The sequence below is a fragment of the Lepidochelys olivacea genome (genome assembly GCF_965140295.1).
Source record: "Lepidochelys olivacea isolate rLepOli2 genome assembly, chromosome: 3".
Lineage (NCBI taxonomy): Eukaryota > Metazoa > Chordata > Testudines > Cheloniidae > Lepidochelys > Lepidochelys olivacea.
This window is the reverse complement of record NC_140413.1, coordinates 114,495,487-114,509,125: the sequence shown is the minus strand read 5'-3', so window position 1 is coordinate 114,509,125 and position 13,639 is coordinate 114,495,487. Positions and strand designations below refer to the sequence as shown.

General features: G+C 43.1%; 1 protein-coding gene across 4 annotated transcripts in view; it reads left to right on the top strand.

Moving 5' to 3' along the window:
- Positions 1-431: 431 nt before the first annotated feature.
- The window catches only part of LRP11 (LDL receptor related protein 11), a 35,712-nt gene continuing 22,504 nt past the window's right edge, over positions 432-13,639 (top strand). Inside the window, exons 1-2 of one of the 4 annotated variants that reach the window (XM_084624681.1) lie at positions 432-1,194; positions 7,801-7,958. In XM_084624681.1, coding sequence (XP_084480807.1) covers positions 663-1,194; positions 7,801-7,958 — 690 coding nt within the window. In that variant the 5' untranslated portion in view covers positions 432-662. The remainder of the gene's footprint in view (positions 1,195-7,800; positions 7,959-13,639) is intronic. The other 3 variants (XM_084624680.1, XM_084624679.1, XM_084624678.1) reach the window with 3 other exon arrangements.

Sequence of the window (13,639 nt, the reverse complement as noted above, 5' to 3'; positions counted from 1 at the left end):
TGACCCAGTATGGCCGTTCTTATGTATTGTGCTTTTCCTGCCTAGCTCTCTAAGCGCATCACAAAGCAAGTACCTTTATCCCTGTTTGACAGATGGAGAAAACAAGGCACAGAGGGATGAAGTGACTGGTCTGTGGCCACAGAGGACCAGAGCCCAGGCGGCTGGGACCCCAGGGTGGTGCTCTGCCTGCCTATACCACGCCTTGCTGTGACACAGAGGGAAAGGATCACACGCAGCCGCCCCTGTGCCACTGGGAAAACCCCTGAGGCTCTCATAGGGGCCGGCTAAGGGCAATGCTGGAAACAGCGGGGCAGGAAGACTAGAGGCGGGGCAGAGGAGCCGTAGTAGACAGGACGAGGAAAGGGGCGGGAAGGGCCCAGCTCGTGGGCGGGGCCAGAGGAGCGGCGGGTGGGCGGGGCCCCCGGAGCTGTCCAGGGACTCTGGTGCTGAGCCGGTTCCGGCGCTGCCCGCCGCTTGATTCTGCTGCGTCCGGCTCCTCCCCGCGCGGGCCCGGCCGGGCCATGCCGCCGCCTCCTGCCGCCGGGGAGCGCGCCCCAGCCCGCTAGGCCGCCGGCTGCCGCTCGGGCCCGGCCCCGCGCCTGCCCGCCGGACTGCAGCGGCGGGTGACTGCGGCAGGCGGGCCCGCTTCGCTTCGCCCCGCCATGGCCTGCTTGCTGCTGCGGCTGCCGCTGCTGCTGGCGGCGCTGTGCAGCCGGGCCCCGGGCGGGGAGGCGGCGGCGCCGCTGGCCGAGCTGCGCTCGCAGATCTCGGGCGTAGAGTCGCTGCTGGAGGAGTTCCGCCGCCAGCTGCAGCCGGACGAGGCAGGCGGGGGCCGCTGCCGGGGCGCCGCCTTCTCCGCCCGGCCCGACGCCATCATCCGCACCAAGGACTCGCTGGCGGCGGGCGCCACCTTCCTGCGGGCGCCGGCCGCCGTGGCGGGCTGGAAGCAGTGCCTGCAGGCCTGCTGCGCCGAGCCGCGCTGCTCGCTGGCCGTGGTGCAGCGGGCCGGGCCCCAGGGCGAGCCGGGGGCGCTGAGCTGCTACCTCTTCAACTGCACCTACCGCGGCCGCGCCGTCTGCCGCTTCGCGCCGCACCGCGGCTACAGCAGCTACAGCCTGGAGCCCGCCAACCGCACGCACCTGCCCGCCCTCGGCCCGCGCGGGAGCCCGCTCCCCGCCCTCAGCCCGGCAGCAGGTAAGGGAGGAGGCTGCGCTGGCGCCAGAGCCCCGGGGGTATCGCTGCTTTACATTGGGCCCGCCCCCCAGCAAGGGGGCCTGGTGTGTGTGGGACACTGCGCTGGGGCCCCTCAGCGAGCGGGAGGGCTTGGGGAATTGGCTGGACAAGCACCTGGCAGGGTTGGCTCGGTCCTGGGGACGAGATGGGCTCTTGAGCTCCCTGCATTTCCTCCATTACAGCAAAAAGAAAAGGAGGACTTGTGGCACCTTAGAGACTAACCAATTTATTAGAGCATAAGCTTTCGTGAGCTACAGCTCACAGCAGCTCTCAGCCCACCCCCGCTCCCGTTGTGCTAGACCTGCAACGAGACAATGGCTCTGTCCCAAAGAGTTTACATTGGCAGCTCACCTGAGCCGGCTGTTCTCAGGGACAACAAGGCCAGAGCCTTTCCGGAGAATTGCTGATGTCTGATAAGCAGAGGGTTGGGCAATCTGTTAAGGGGATGAGTGCGGTATAAAAGCTCCCAGGGCAGCTTTTTAAATAGCACAATTTTGTCACTGTTTAAAAGAGTTTTAAATAAACAGGGGGCTCGTTTTATATATAATGTGGTTAATACACCAACAAACAGATTGCAAAGAGCTGTAGGATAGTTGCTGGTTATGGTACTAATTGCACCCCTCTTTTTCTGAGAATTTTACAGGAGATGTTGGCTGTGCATCTACAGATAAGGCAGCTAATCATAACAGTTTTATCCCATATGTAGAACAATCTGATTGAGGGGTCAGTCCTTCAAGGTTCGAGGTGCTAAGCATCTCACCTCTTATTTAAATCACTCAGTAAGCTTGGGCACAGGTGCCCCAATTCAGCAAGGTACTTGAGCATGTGGCTTCCTTCAAGTCTTGATTAGTTTCACTGACCCAGCCTTGTTAATGAGATCACACTTAGTTCCATGGCTCTTGTTACTTCTCCCATATCATAAATAGATACCAAGGTAGGGGAAGAGAGTTTATGGGAGAAAAAGATCCTGATTATATATAAACTCTGGGTAAAATCCTGCACTTACTTATTCACATGACTAAAATTACTCAGATGAATAGTTCTGCTGAAGTCAGTGGGACAACTCCTGAGTAGCTTTACTCATGTGTGTAGGTGTTTGCATGATGTGGCTCATTCTGCAGTAATTATGAGTATGAGGAAAATAAACTTTGTAGCTTTGCTTCAATATGAAACTTAGTACCCAATATTCAAGATGGCAGTTCAGTGAAGAGCTAACAAATTGAGTTAAAACATTCATGAGCTCAGCATTCATGCAAGGATAAAAGAGATTATCATATTTATATAGGGTCTCATGTGGAATTGAGAGTTCTTAGCACATTTGAAAATTCAGCCCCATAATGGTAGAATCTAGCAAAGTAGAGTTTAAGGATTGGTACTGTGGCTGAGCAAGATAGACTTCACGCAAAAACAAAACTGTTAGAAAAGACTTCTGCAAAGCAAACCCCGGGAGGAAGATGACAGGGAACCAAATGCTATTTTCTTCTGTTAGAGTTTTGCCTGCTTAAGAATTTCAGTATCAGATCTTATAAGAGGAAAAAAAGAGAAAGAGGCTCCACAGACAGCCTAGAGATATATAAGCAGAATTGATGGTACTGTTAATCTTGAATCAACCAGATAAAGAGAAGCAGCTTCCAAAGCAACTCAGTGCAAGTAATCCAAAGAAATGAGATCTAGAAGAAAACATGTCTGAGGATCCAGCATTCAAGACTGTTCTCTTCAGGATTCCTGACATCTGAAGCAAAGCTCTTGGACTCACTGCTTCACCTCCTACAAATGTGACCTGTTATTAGAAAATAATATCTTAAAGGACAATCTATTAAGCTTAGTTATGGTTTCAGTACCTTTTCATGGAGTACAAATATTTCCTATACATCCTCTCAAGGAATTCAGTATGTCTACCCAAGTAAACACTTAGTGTATGTGCATTATTGAGTAGCATGACATTTCAGTAACATGAAAACACTTAGTAATAGGTGTGAATGAAGAACACTCAGAAACACTCATCTAAGGCTATGTCTACAGTATGGACTTTACAGTGGCACAGCTGTATCGCTGCAGCTGCGCCACTGTAAGGTCTCCTGTGTAGCCTCTCTATGCCGGTGGGAGAGAGCTCTCATGCTGGTATAATTAAGCCACCCCCGAAGAGTGGAGGTAGCTATGTCAGCGGGAGACTCTCTCCCACCAACATAGCTTTGTCCACACCGGCTCTTTTGTTGGTGAAACTTGTGTTGGTCGGGGTGTGGTTTTTTTCCACACCCCTGACCAACAAAAGTTTTGCCGACAAACATGCTAGTGTAGACAAAGCCTAATACTATTTGCCCAATAGGACAGCCACTTGGGTTGGAGACTTTGGACCTGATTTTCCCCTGTTGCACCAGTGTTATGCCACTACAACTTGATTGAAGCCAATGAATATTGAATAGTGAATATTAGTTCAAAACTATAATGTAGTTTCATCATGTAACTAATTTGTTTAAAATTGTTTTTCTATTAAAAATCTGTCTAAAATCTTTCTTAAAAGGTAACTTTCATGCTTAATGCAATTTTAATAGCAATATGAAAACTTAGGTAAGTTGACCTCCAATTTATGCTCTTCCCCAGTTATGTTTTTATATGTTCTTCACCTCAGGATGTCTAATTAAGAAGGGCATGATCTTTAACTCATTGAAGTAAAAATTTGTACCAGTAGTGTCAGGCCTGCCCTTGCTCTCATAGACATAATTTGCAAAACTTCTGTTGGAATCAGTGGGAACAAAATTAGGCCTATAATACCTGATCTAGACTACACTTCCTCACAACCTATTTTTTTGCTCATTACTTTAGAATTAGGATAGAAATTTGCCTTCTGGCCCAAACTTGTGAGGTGCTCAGTGTCTTGGTATTACCTATCCTCCATCTGATTCTATGTGGGTTGGCTGTGATATCACAAATGGGATTATAACTGCTTAATACAATTAGGTAGGAGCTGAAGCAGAGCTGTGAGGCAGAAAGGCCATTTATTTAGATTTCTGTCAGCCATGACAGGAAAGAAAAACTGAAGATTGTTAAATTGAGGTCTAATATGGTGCTGTCCTTTCATTTTTGAATTAAACTGAAAAGTTCATCTAAAAGTTAATATGAAAATGAAGACATGTCTCCTCACATGTCATGCTGTCACTTTACATGCTTTACAATAAGCTTTACATTTCAAGATTTTTCCTCATACTAGAATCACACTTTACCTATTCCTGTTCTTTGATGAATCCTGGGTTCAGAGCACATTGAATCTTCTTTTACCTATCTTTTCATTTTCTTGAGATATATTTAAAAGATGTCTTTTAAAAAACAGCATCTTTATAATCCTAAAATATGGTGTCTCTAATGTTTCACTGTTAAATTCTTTGAGTAATTTTCAGTAATCTCAACCTAAATTGTATTTGTAATTCTGAAAGCACCTATTGGCAGATTTAAACTTTTCAGTACAATTGCATCCCTTGTGTAATTTCACTGAAGTCACAGATGTTACAGTAGGTCCTCTGTTTTTGCCTGGTACAATATCCCAGGGTTCTTGTTACTGATAAAAAGTAGGGGAATTAATATTCAGGTAAACTGATGTCAGCAGGAATGTAAGAGCTTTTAATAAAGCGATCTTTTTACAACAAAGCCTCCATTCAGATGCCATACCAGTACCACCTAACATTTATTGGTGACACTCCAAGTCTGTGAAAGAAATAGGGGAAAGGAGATCTGATTAAATCTGCTGTTGTCTGCATAAAAAGGGGGGAAGGGTTCCAAAGCTATAGCTCCTTTTCCTGCAGACAGACAGCTATACAATCTGAGAATGTTAAGTTGTAAAATCAGCATATTAGTATCCATATTAAAGCTTAATAAAGCTAAAAAATAGAAGTTGAAATGCACACTATGAACTTGATCTCCCTTCCTTGTGCTTTGTCATCATTTACACCTGTGCTGTGTGAGTGTAAACTGGTACCAAATGAGAATCATGGCATTTTGTATTCACTTTCTATAGGTCTAAGTTATTAAGGTTGCCTGACCCTTCCCTGTTTTCAGTTGCTTATTAAATTGCCAAGCTTAAGGCCCTTGGGCTGAAGTTTTTCATGTTGCCTGTCTGACTCAGGCTGAGTTTATTTTGAAAGATTCAGCAAAAGTGGTTCAACTGTTGTTGAGAATGAGATTAAGGAAAAATATGGTTCAACTATTTTGTTAATGTTAAATTCCTACAACTGTTTCTTTTGCATTTGTTCTTTAGAGCATGGATTTGAAATTTGGCAGGAGGTTGCTCTGGTGTCAGGGATGTGCTTTTCCTTGGACTAATTTGGGTGGATTTTCAAAGTTATAAGCCTGTGAAAATTGTTTCCACATGCTCAGTACAGGTTGGTTAGAGGTTGGTAGCAAAATTCTCCAAATATTCTATGTCCACAGAGCATGTTCCATCCTGGGTGAACAGGACTTCTGCAACTGCTATGGGGCCGAGCACTGGAACTGAGGGCAGAGAGATTGTTTCTCCTCTTTTTTCAATGCTACCCCTCCGTGCTCCTCCCAGGCATTGTGGAGAAGGAGGAAGCAGTATGATTCAAGTGTGGGTGAGGAGCAGGAGAGGAGGCAGGGACAGGCACAGTGGGAGACAGGGACAGAAACAGAAGGAGAATGGAACTTTGTCTCAGTCGAGCATAGACTGGACTGTGCTGAGGGAATGAATCAGGAAAGGAATGCAGAGTGAATGAAGCTGGTTTCTGTAAGACCTGCATCAGTTGTTGCGGAAGTTGGAAGATTTGTAGTGGAGCTGGTTGGGAGTTTCCCATTGGAATGACTTCCCACAAAAAAAAAAAAACAAAAAAAACACACACACACCTCAAATTTTCTTTTGGAAAATTGAGTTTTGCTGGAAAGTTTTGATTTTTCCATCAGAAAATCATTCCCACCTCCACAGCTCCCCTGCTTCTAAATAGCCCACCAGGTGGGCTGCTGGGAAGCCTGACTCTGCAACAGCCTGCCTGGTAGGCTGCCTCAGACCTGGGGATTCAGGCTCCTCAACTCCAAGGCAGCCCTCCAGGCAAAATGTTCCAGAGCTGTGGCTCCCAGGGCTTCTCAACTCCTTGGCAGACCACCAGGTGGACTGCTCTGAAGCCAGGGCTTCCAGGGTCTCGGCTTCCAGGGTCTCAGGAACCCAGACGACCCCCAAATTGCCTGGCTCCATAGTGGGTGGGCTGAGAGGGTTCCACACCACTCAGGGAGCCTTGGAAACATTTTGAAAATGTCAAGACAGTGTCATTTCATCTCTCTTTTGGAACAGAATAAATATATTTGGGCTTTCCCACAGAATGGGAATTCCCCAGTTTCTGGCCAGCTAGAGTAGGCAGTGATTGAGGCAAGGAACTGCAAGAAGTGAAAGTACAGTCCCATGGTTGGGGCACTTGAATGTTGCCCTGGGGATTAGAATCAGGGCGTGCCTCTGCCACAGAATTCCTGTGTGTTTCTGGGCAAGTTGCCAAAACCAGTGTTTTCCAAGATGCCCGCTGTTTACCTGATTTTCTGGATGCCCGTCTTGAGAGACTGGTGGCCTGATTTGTAGAAGTGCTGTGTTCTCACAACTGAAGTCAGGGGGAACTGTGCTTTGAACACAGAGTGCTATAAAATTCTAAATATTTCTAGATATCTCAAGTTAGTCCTTCAAAATTAGTGTTATTTTTCTGGCCTTACTTCCTCTGTGCTTTAGTTCCCCCATCTGTAAATTAGTGATAATACCACTTCACTGTATTGTTTGAAAATAAGTGAATTAATGTTTGTAGAGTCCTCAGTTCCTAGAGTGATGAGTACCATAAAGAGGCCACAAGGAAATTAATAATCCTGTGTTCATTGTTGGATCTGGAAGATGTAAAGCCCTGGGACCACACATTGAATGTTGTGCTTGTATATTTTATATACGATTTATGTTGGCTTTGGTCCTCCTAAATTAAATAAAAAACACTTCCAGCCATCCTACTTGCTGTATAATTGTTGCAACTGAAGCATCCCTGTTTGTAGATGAGGTTTCATAGCATGAAGATATACCAGTTTTCTCCCTGGATGAAGCTGGCACATCATGCAGCAGTTTACCAGTATTGCCACTTAGACATAATTAAACCTTGCATTTAAAAGTTAAGGACATGCTTCTGTCTCTCAAGATTCAAAAGGGCATGGGATTAGTTTACATTGTAATACTGTTTTAAAAGCCTCTGTGTGTGTTTTAATTAATTAAATCTTAGCTTTTGGAGAACTTCCATGGATTTTTTTTCCCTTCAGCCTGTGTTGTGAATTTAGGTTGCTTATAGTCAAACTTCTGACAGAGCATGTTCAACTAACAGACACAAACACACTGAACTTATTTAATGCTGAACAGGCAAAAACATAGGAACTCAGATTTTGAGGGACAGGAAACTAACTGAGCGCTGAAAGCTGTTTTCTCTACCTTTCAAATCAGAGAAAGGCAGAATAATAAATCAGTGTCTTACGTAGAATGTTTATTCTTTAGTTAAATATGAACAATTCTGTTTCCTCTGATGAATAACTATTCTATTTTTTTAAAAGAAAACGACAAACCTCCACACAGCAAGGCAGGACAAGATATTGTGCTGCAGTCACCAGTGGACTGGGTGATTTTGGATGGCCGAGAAAGCTTAGATGACCATGGAATCATACAATATGAGTGGACTTTGCTGCAAGGTGACTCATCAATTGATATAAAGGTACATATAGTATTGCATGCAAAAATCAGTTATTTGGCTGATAATTGTGTTCAGTTCAGTTGTAAATGTAGATGTTTAATGTTAGTCTATTCACAGAGATGTGGTTCGTGATCAAGTTAGTATAAAAAGATTAGAGCCTCATTTTTCTGACTTGCCAGTAGTGATGAAATTGTATAATTAATGTATGAGAAATTATGGTCAAATAAGTAGATTCAAAAATTCTCTTAATATATTTACTCTCTCTTCTCCAGACAGCTTCTTTTTCATGGCAGTTGTTCAGCTTCTAGGATCCAGGGTAGGGGTACCTCAGTAACTTAGTTATTAAAACAAGGTATTTTCACCAACAACTTGTTGGAAGAGCTTATAGAGAAGCTCGAAGGAAAAGTCACACTAAGGACTATCTCCAGTAGGCCACACCAATCCTAAGAGACTGTTTTAATTTATTACTAAGGTTTCCAGTACAATTTTGTTTAGTCTTGAAATTTAACACCAAGGTAGGGATACCACATCCTGGCCCAGCACCTGAATGCTGCCATGGCTGCACAAAGGGACCAGAAGAGACCCTTAGCTGGCTGGGGAGACTTCCTATGGGACAGACATTGCATAAGGTTGTGATAGTGGCTTACCCAGGACTCTTCACAAGTATGAGCATTGAGGGCATGTCTGGGACTCAGCCAAGGGGAAGAGGGGGATGTCAGGGATAGGAGGGAATGGGCCACAGCACATAATGCTACCAAGATTCTGGGTAATGCTGCTGCCCATATACAGGCCACAGTGGTCCCTGGAACAGCCCAGAATCAGGAGAGCACAAATGCCATTTAAAACCCCCTCAGCCAACCCTTTCCTGGGTTGCACCTGTGTGTGCTGTGCCTCCAAGAGGTGCCGCACAGTCAAATTCTCCTCATTTACACTTGAGCAAATCTGATCTAACTCTGTTGACTTCAGTGAAGTCACTCTGTATTTGAAATGGTGTAACAGAGAGCAGTATTTAGCCCAACAGCTGTCAGACAATGAGGCCGTGTCTACACTACAAAGTTTCATCAGCAAAAGCTGCCTGTTTGGCAACAAAACAGTGGAGGTGTACACACTACAAAGCTACTTTTGGCAGCAAAACTCTGCTGTTTTGCCAACAAAATAAAACCACCTCAGTGAGAGGCGTAAAGTCTTTTGCTGCACAGTTAAAGTGACAAAGCATCACTGTAAATACTGCTGTTTGTTTTGTTGACAGAATTGGCTTCCGCCAGTATCCCACAATGCCTGCCGTGACATTCTGCTTACTTTTTTGATCTCTACAGGCATGCACCCCTCCCCTTTCAAAGCTCTGGGCAGGGGTTCTGGAACACTTTTTATAGAGGGGGTGCTGAGAGCCATTGAACCAAATTGTAAACCCTGTATATAATGGAAACTACTTCAAGCCATTCCTCAGCATGGAGAGCTCACAGAGCTGCTCAGGATGCCTCTCCTGGCCGCTGAGGAGGCTGTGGGAGAACTTGGAAGGAATCACAGACAGAACCATAGGCAGGCAGAGCAGGCTGCGGAGAGACTGCTGTGCGGAACAGAGCCAGGCCTGACCTGTGTGAGGTGGGGGTTGTCCCCCTCCCCCAGGATAGATCAGTCAGCCTACTGTCTCCCCTGCTCGGACACACCACTCTTCTCTCCCTGCCCCCACATGCTTCAGTTGAAAAAGTAGCTGACAATCTACTAGTATGCCCCTGGAACAATGGGATTGAGAAACCTGCATCATGTGACACTGTACGTGCCCCATGAGGCATTGCAAACACTCCCCACAGCACCCTGCCCCAGTTGCACAGTGGGATAGCTGCCACACTGCACTGCTCTCTGTGTCGATGCAAGAGCTGTTAGTGTGGATGCATTCTGCCGACACAAGGAGCTAGTGTGGACATGCAACAGTGGTTTTAATTAAAGCGCTTTAATTAAAGTGGCATAACTTTTGCCAACAAAACTTTGTAGTATAGACAAGGCCTCAGATTTTTAGTCCCTTGGGGGATAATTTAAGGTTTTACTGTATTTGCATATGGATTCTTATTAAAGGTCCCCATATCACAGTTAAAAAAGTGCTTTATAAACTGATAAGAAAGCATGTGGATTTCTCTGATGGTTAGTCATTGAATTTATGTATTGGAATATATCTATTGCCACACTACTTGCAGAACATACAGAATGGCATTTTCAAAAACGCTCAGCATTAGTTAAACCAGTCCTGAGCAGTTCTGAAAATCTCACCTGCTATCACCAGACCCACATCACAAAAACTGCAAACATAACTGAGCCAATTTCCAATCATCCCAGTGCTAAATGACTAGAGGGGATTTCAAAACTTGAGTCTGTCACATGTCAATGTATCATTGCTAGTCTGTTTATCTTAACTTAATGTTTTGTTGATGTGGAATTTAGAAGGTCTGGAAGGCATTAATTAGGTATGCATTCTCCATAGGGGAGTTGAATGAAATTCAAAGAATACCTTTTACCTATTTTGTGGATAAACTGAATCGCTCATTATTCAGGCCCCTTTCAGGATCACTACATTTAAATAATTTTTATAGAATAGTATTGAAAAGAATTAGTTGTTATACAAAAACCAAAAATGTGTTTTTAAAAAGTTCCTTTTAATTAATATGCACTATGGGAGTATGCTTCCAGAACACCAAAAAAATCTAAATCTAAAGTATGTATGTTAAAACAATATGCATTAATATTTTTATCTTTGATTCAAACTTAAGTATAGTCAATAAAATGGAGAGGTCAATCTTGGAATTATATAAGCTTGCAAAAGTCACATTAAAGTCAATGGTAGTTTGGTGTGTGAAAGGACCACAGTACTGGCGCCAAAGTAAATACCTGTGAAAGAGTAGATCTGCTCAACAAAAATAAACACTTTTCACAAATTTATGCTTAATAGGTGAAATCCTGGCTGCACTGAAGTCAGTGGGAGTTTTTCCATTGTCGTTGATGAATTCAGGATTAATGGATAATTAGCAGAGATCACATTAATTTATTAGAGTTTAGGTAATATTCATAATTATTCATACAAATATTCCCTGGTTTTTTACCTTGACTTTTATTTTGGTATTTGACTTTTTTTTATTGTCCATTTTTAAAATGGTACATAAATCCAAAAGCACCAAGGAGACTGGGGTTGTGTGTTTAAACAAGATAAAAGACAGCTGTTACATTGCACTTATGTACAAAAGAGCAAGTAGATGGCACAGAGGGAGATAGGGGTGATTATAAACAGATCCTGTCATATTGCAGCAGGCAATCAGTAGAAAGAAACTTTTCTTTCATGATAATTTAGCTAAAGAATAATTTGCTTGTCAAATTGCTGCCTACAGAATGTAGTCATTGAAGTATGTGACAGGTGGCTTATTATAATTTTCTGGGAATTTGCTGCTTAGTTTCAGTCAAGGATTAGAACAAGATAGATCCAGGACCCTATCCCAGTGGAAGGTGGAAAAAAAAGGGTCATTAGGCTTGTAACAGGGCTGGTCACCTTCTATGCACCCCCTTATCACCACGAGTGCTTCTGCAGCATCCTGCTAATAATGTCTCCCTCAAAGGCCTTCTTATACAGACTCCACATGCTTTTTTCTGAGGTCAAGAAACCTCTCCTTGGTATCTTGGTTTATTCACAGAAAATAACTCAAAATAAGACTCTAAGTGCTAAATTAAAGTCCCACAAACAAACATTTCTCTTCCAACTCCCAGACTTCCCTGCCTGGGGAGCTTTTGCAATTTCCATTACCTGCTCAGGGTCCATCTTGTATTAGCAGGCTACTCCCACTCCTTCTGCTAGAATCTTAACTCCCAGGACTCTTTTTAGCTAGAGTCTCAACTCCCAGGACTCTTGCCCACTCCTAGCAGTCTCTGATCTCTTCCCCCTGTGCCCCCCTGCTGCCCTTTATAGGGAATTACTTGATCCTACTCGGGTGAGGCTCATCCTGTAATCAGGATTTGGTTAGCCCTGGGCTATCCAGCCTATGGAGCAAACTACCCTGCTCCAAAATAAGAATAAGTAACATCAGGGAGATTAATTGCATGAGAAGAGAAAAGTGAATTTATCAATAATCCATGTTATAAAGCAAGCATTAATTCTAGAGTGCTATTGTCGTATGTGCTGAAAAACTCCTGAGGTCTTTCAGGTTTTAAAAAATAATTGTAAATGGATAAAATGAAAGAATTCCACAGAATTTCTCTTCATTTTTATTAGTGTTCAGCATTCCTTACATTGGGCTCAGTACTGTAAAGTGCTCAGCATTCCTTACATTGGGCTCAGTACTGTAAAGTGCTCAGTGCCCCCCATTATATACCATGTATACCCTCAACTCCCATGTTGAGTATGTCACACTTTGCAGAAGGTGCTCAGCACCACAAGTCTGTTGAGAATAAAAGTTCTAGAACGTTCATGGCGGTAACAATTAAGCATCATCATACAGTAGCAAATGCTAAGTAACACTTTGAAATAGGCACATGCATGAAAGGTTAAGTCATGACCCATACATGGTTTTGGAAGATTTATATGTAAAAGTTCTACTTTGACAATGAACAGATCTGTGTAGTGTCCCACTGATTTCAGTGTAGACTGTAGAAGATCCACATGGGTGAAAGGGTGTACCCGTGCAGAGCTACTTGCTCACTGAGGCCTAAGTTTTCAACTAGTCCAATTATGGAAGAACCTTTTCATGTCCCGAAATTACTTAACCTTACTATTTTTTCGATTACACCATTTTTAAAATGGAATATCACACTCTAGGAGGATAGGGAATATGGTTACAATACGATAACTGCATTTCTCTGGTATGATAGATGCTTGTCTTCAGTTTGTGCTTCGGGATGCACCTGGGACTTGTGGTTATCTTTAAATAGCCATGCGTTCTTCATTTGTATAAATTCACCATTGGTTTTTAGCTTACTGTTTTCTAAATACTGGAGAACATGTTACTGTGTCCATGGCTGGTATGTGGAATTGGTGACTAGATAGTTGGTGTCAAATTAAAAAAGCCACTCAACATTTTATGGAAACTGTCATTTTATACTGGTTTTTTTAAATTATTGTTACATTAGTTTATAGGGTAACAGTCATTTCTGTATGCAGTTTAAATTAATATTAACTATAAGACATCCTTTTAAAAACATTTATGTTCCAATGCCATTTATAAATATTTATTAATATTTATTTATTTCATATTATCAGAAGTGCCTTGATGAAACGTTGGGCACCTTATACAATTTATAAAAGCATAAAAAAAGTTCAGTTTAAAAATTTAACACACTCACATTAAGGAAAGCCCATTTTTTCAGTGACTATTAGTGAATTATCTTATACATAACATGCTAAAAAAAATTATTATTTAAATTACTAAAGAGGCATTGAGCCAAAAAATTTAGGTGAGTAAATATACTGTAGACAAGAGGCCTGATTCTTAGTTACACCAGTGTCACTTTACACCTCTCTGGTGCGTTACGTAGACCTACATTCCTGTTCTGTAGTGAAGTGATTTTTAAAATTCGCCATTTTTCTTTATTTACTGTTTTTACAATTGAAAGTCCTTTACATTTTAATGGTTTTTGAGTCCTTTTAAACATGGCAGGCATGAATAATTGAATTTCAGTGACCGTATGTGGGGAGTTAGGCACACTACACTAATTGTTAACTTGATTTG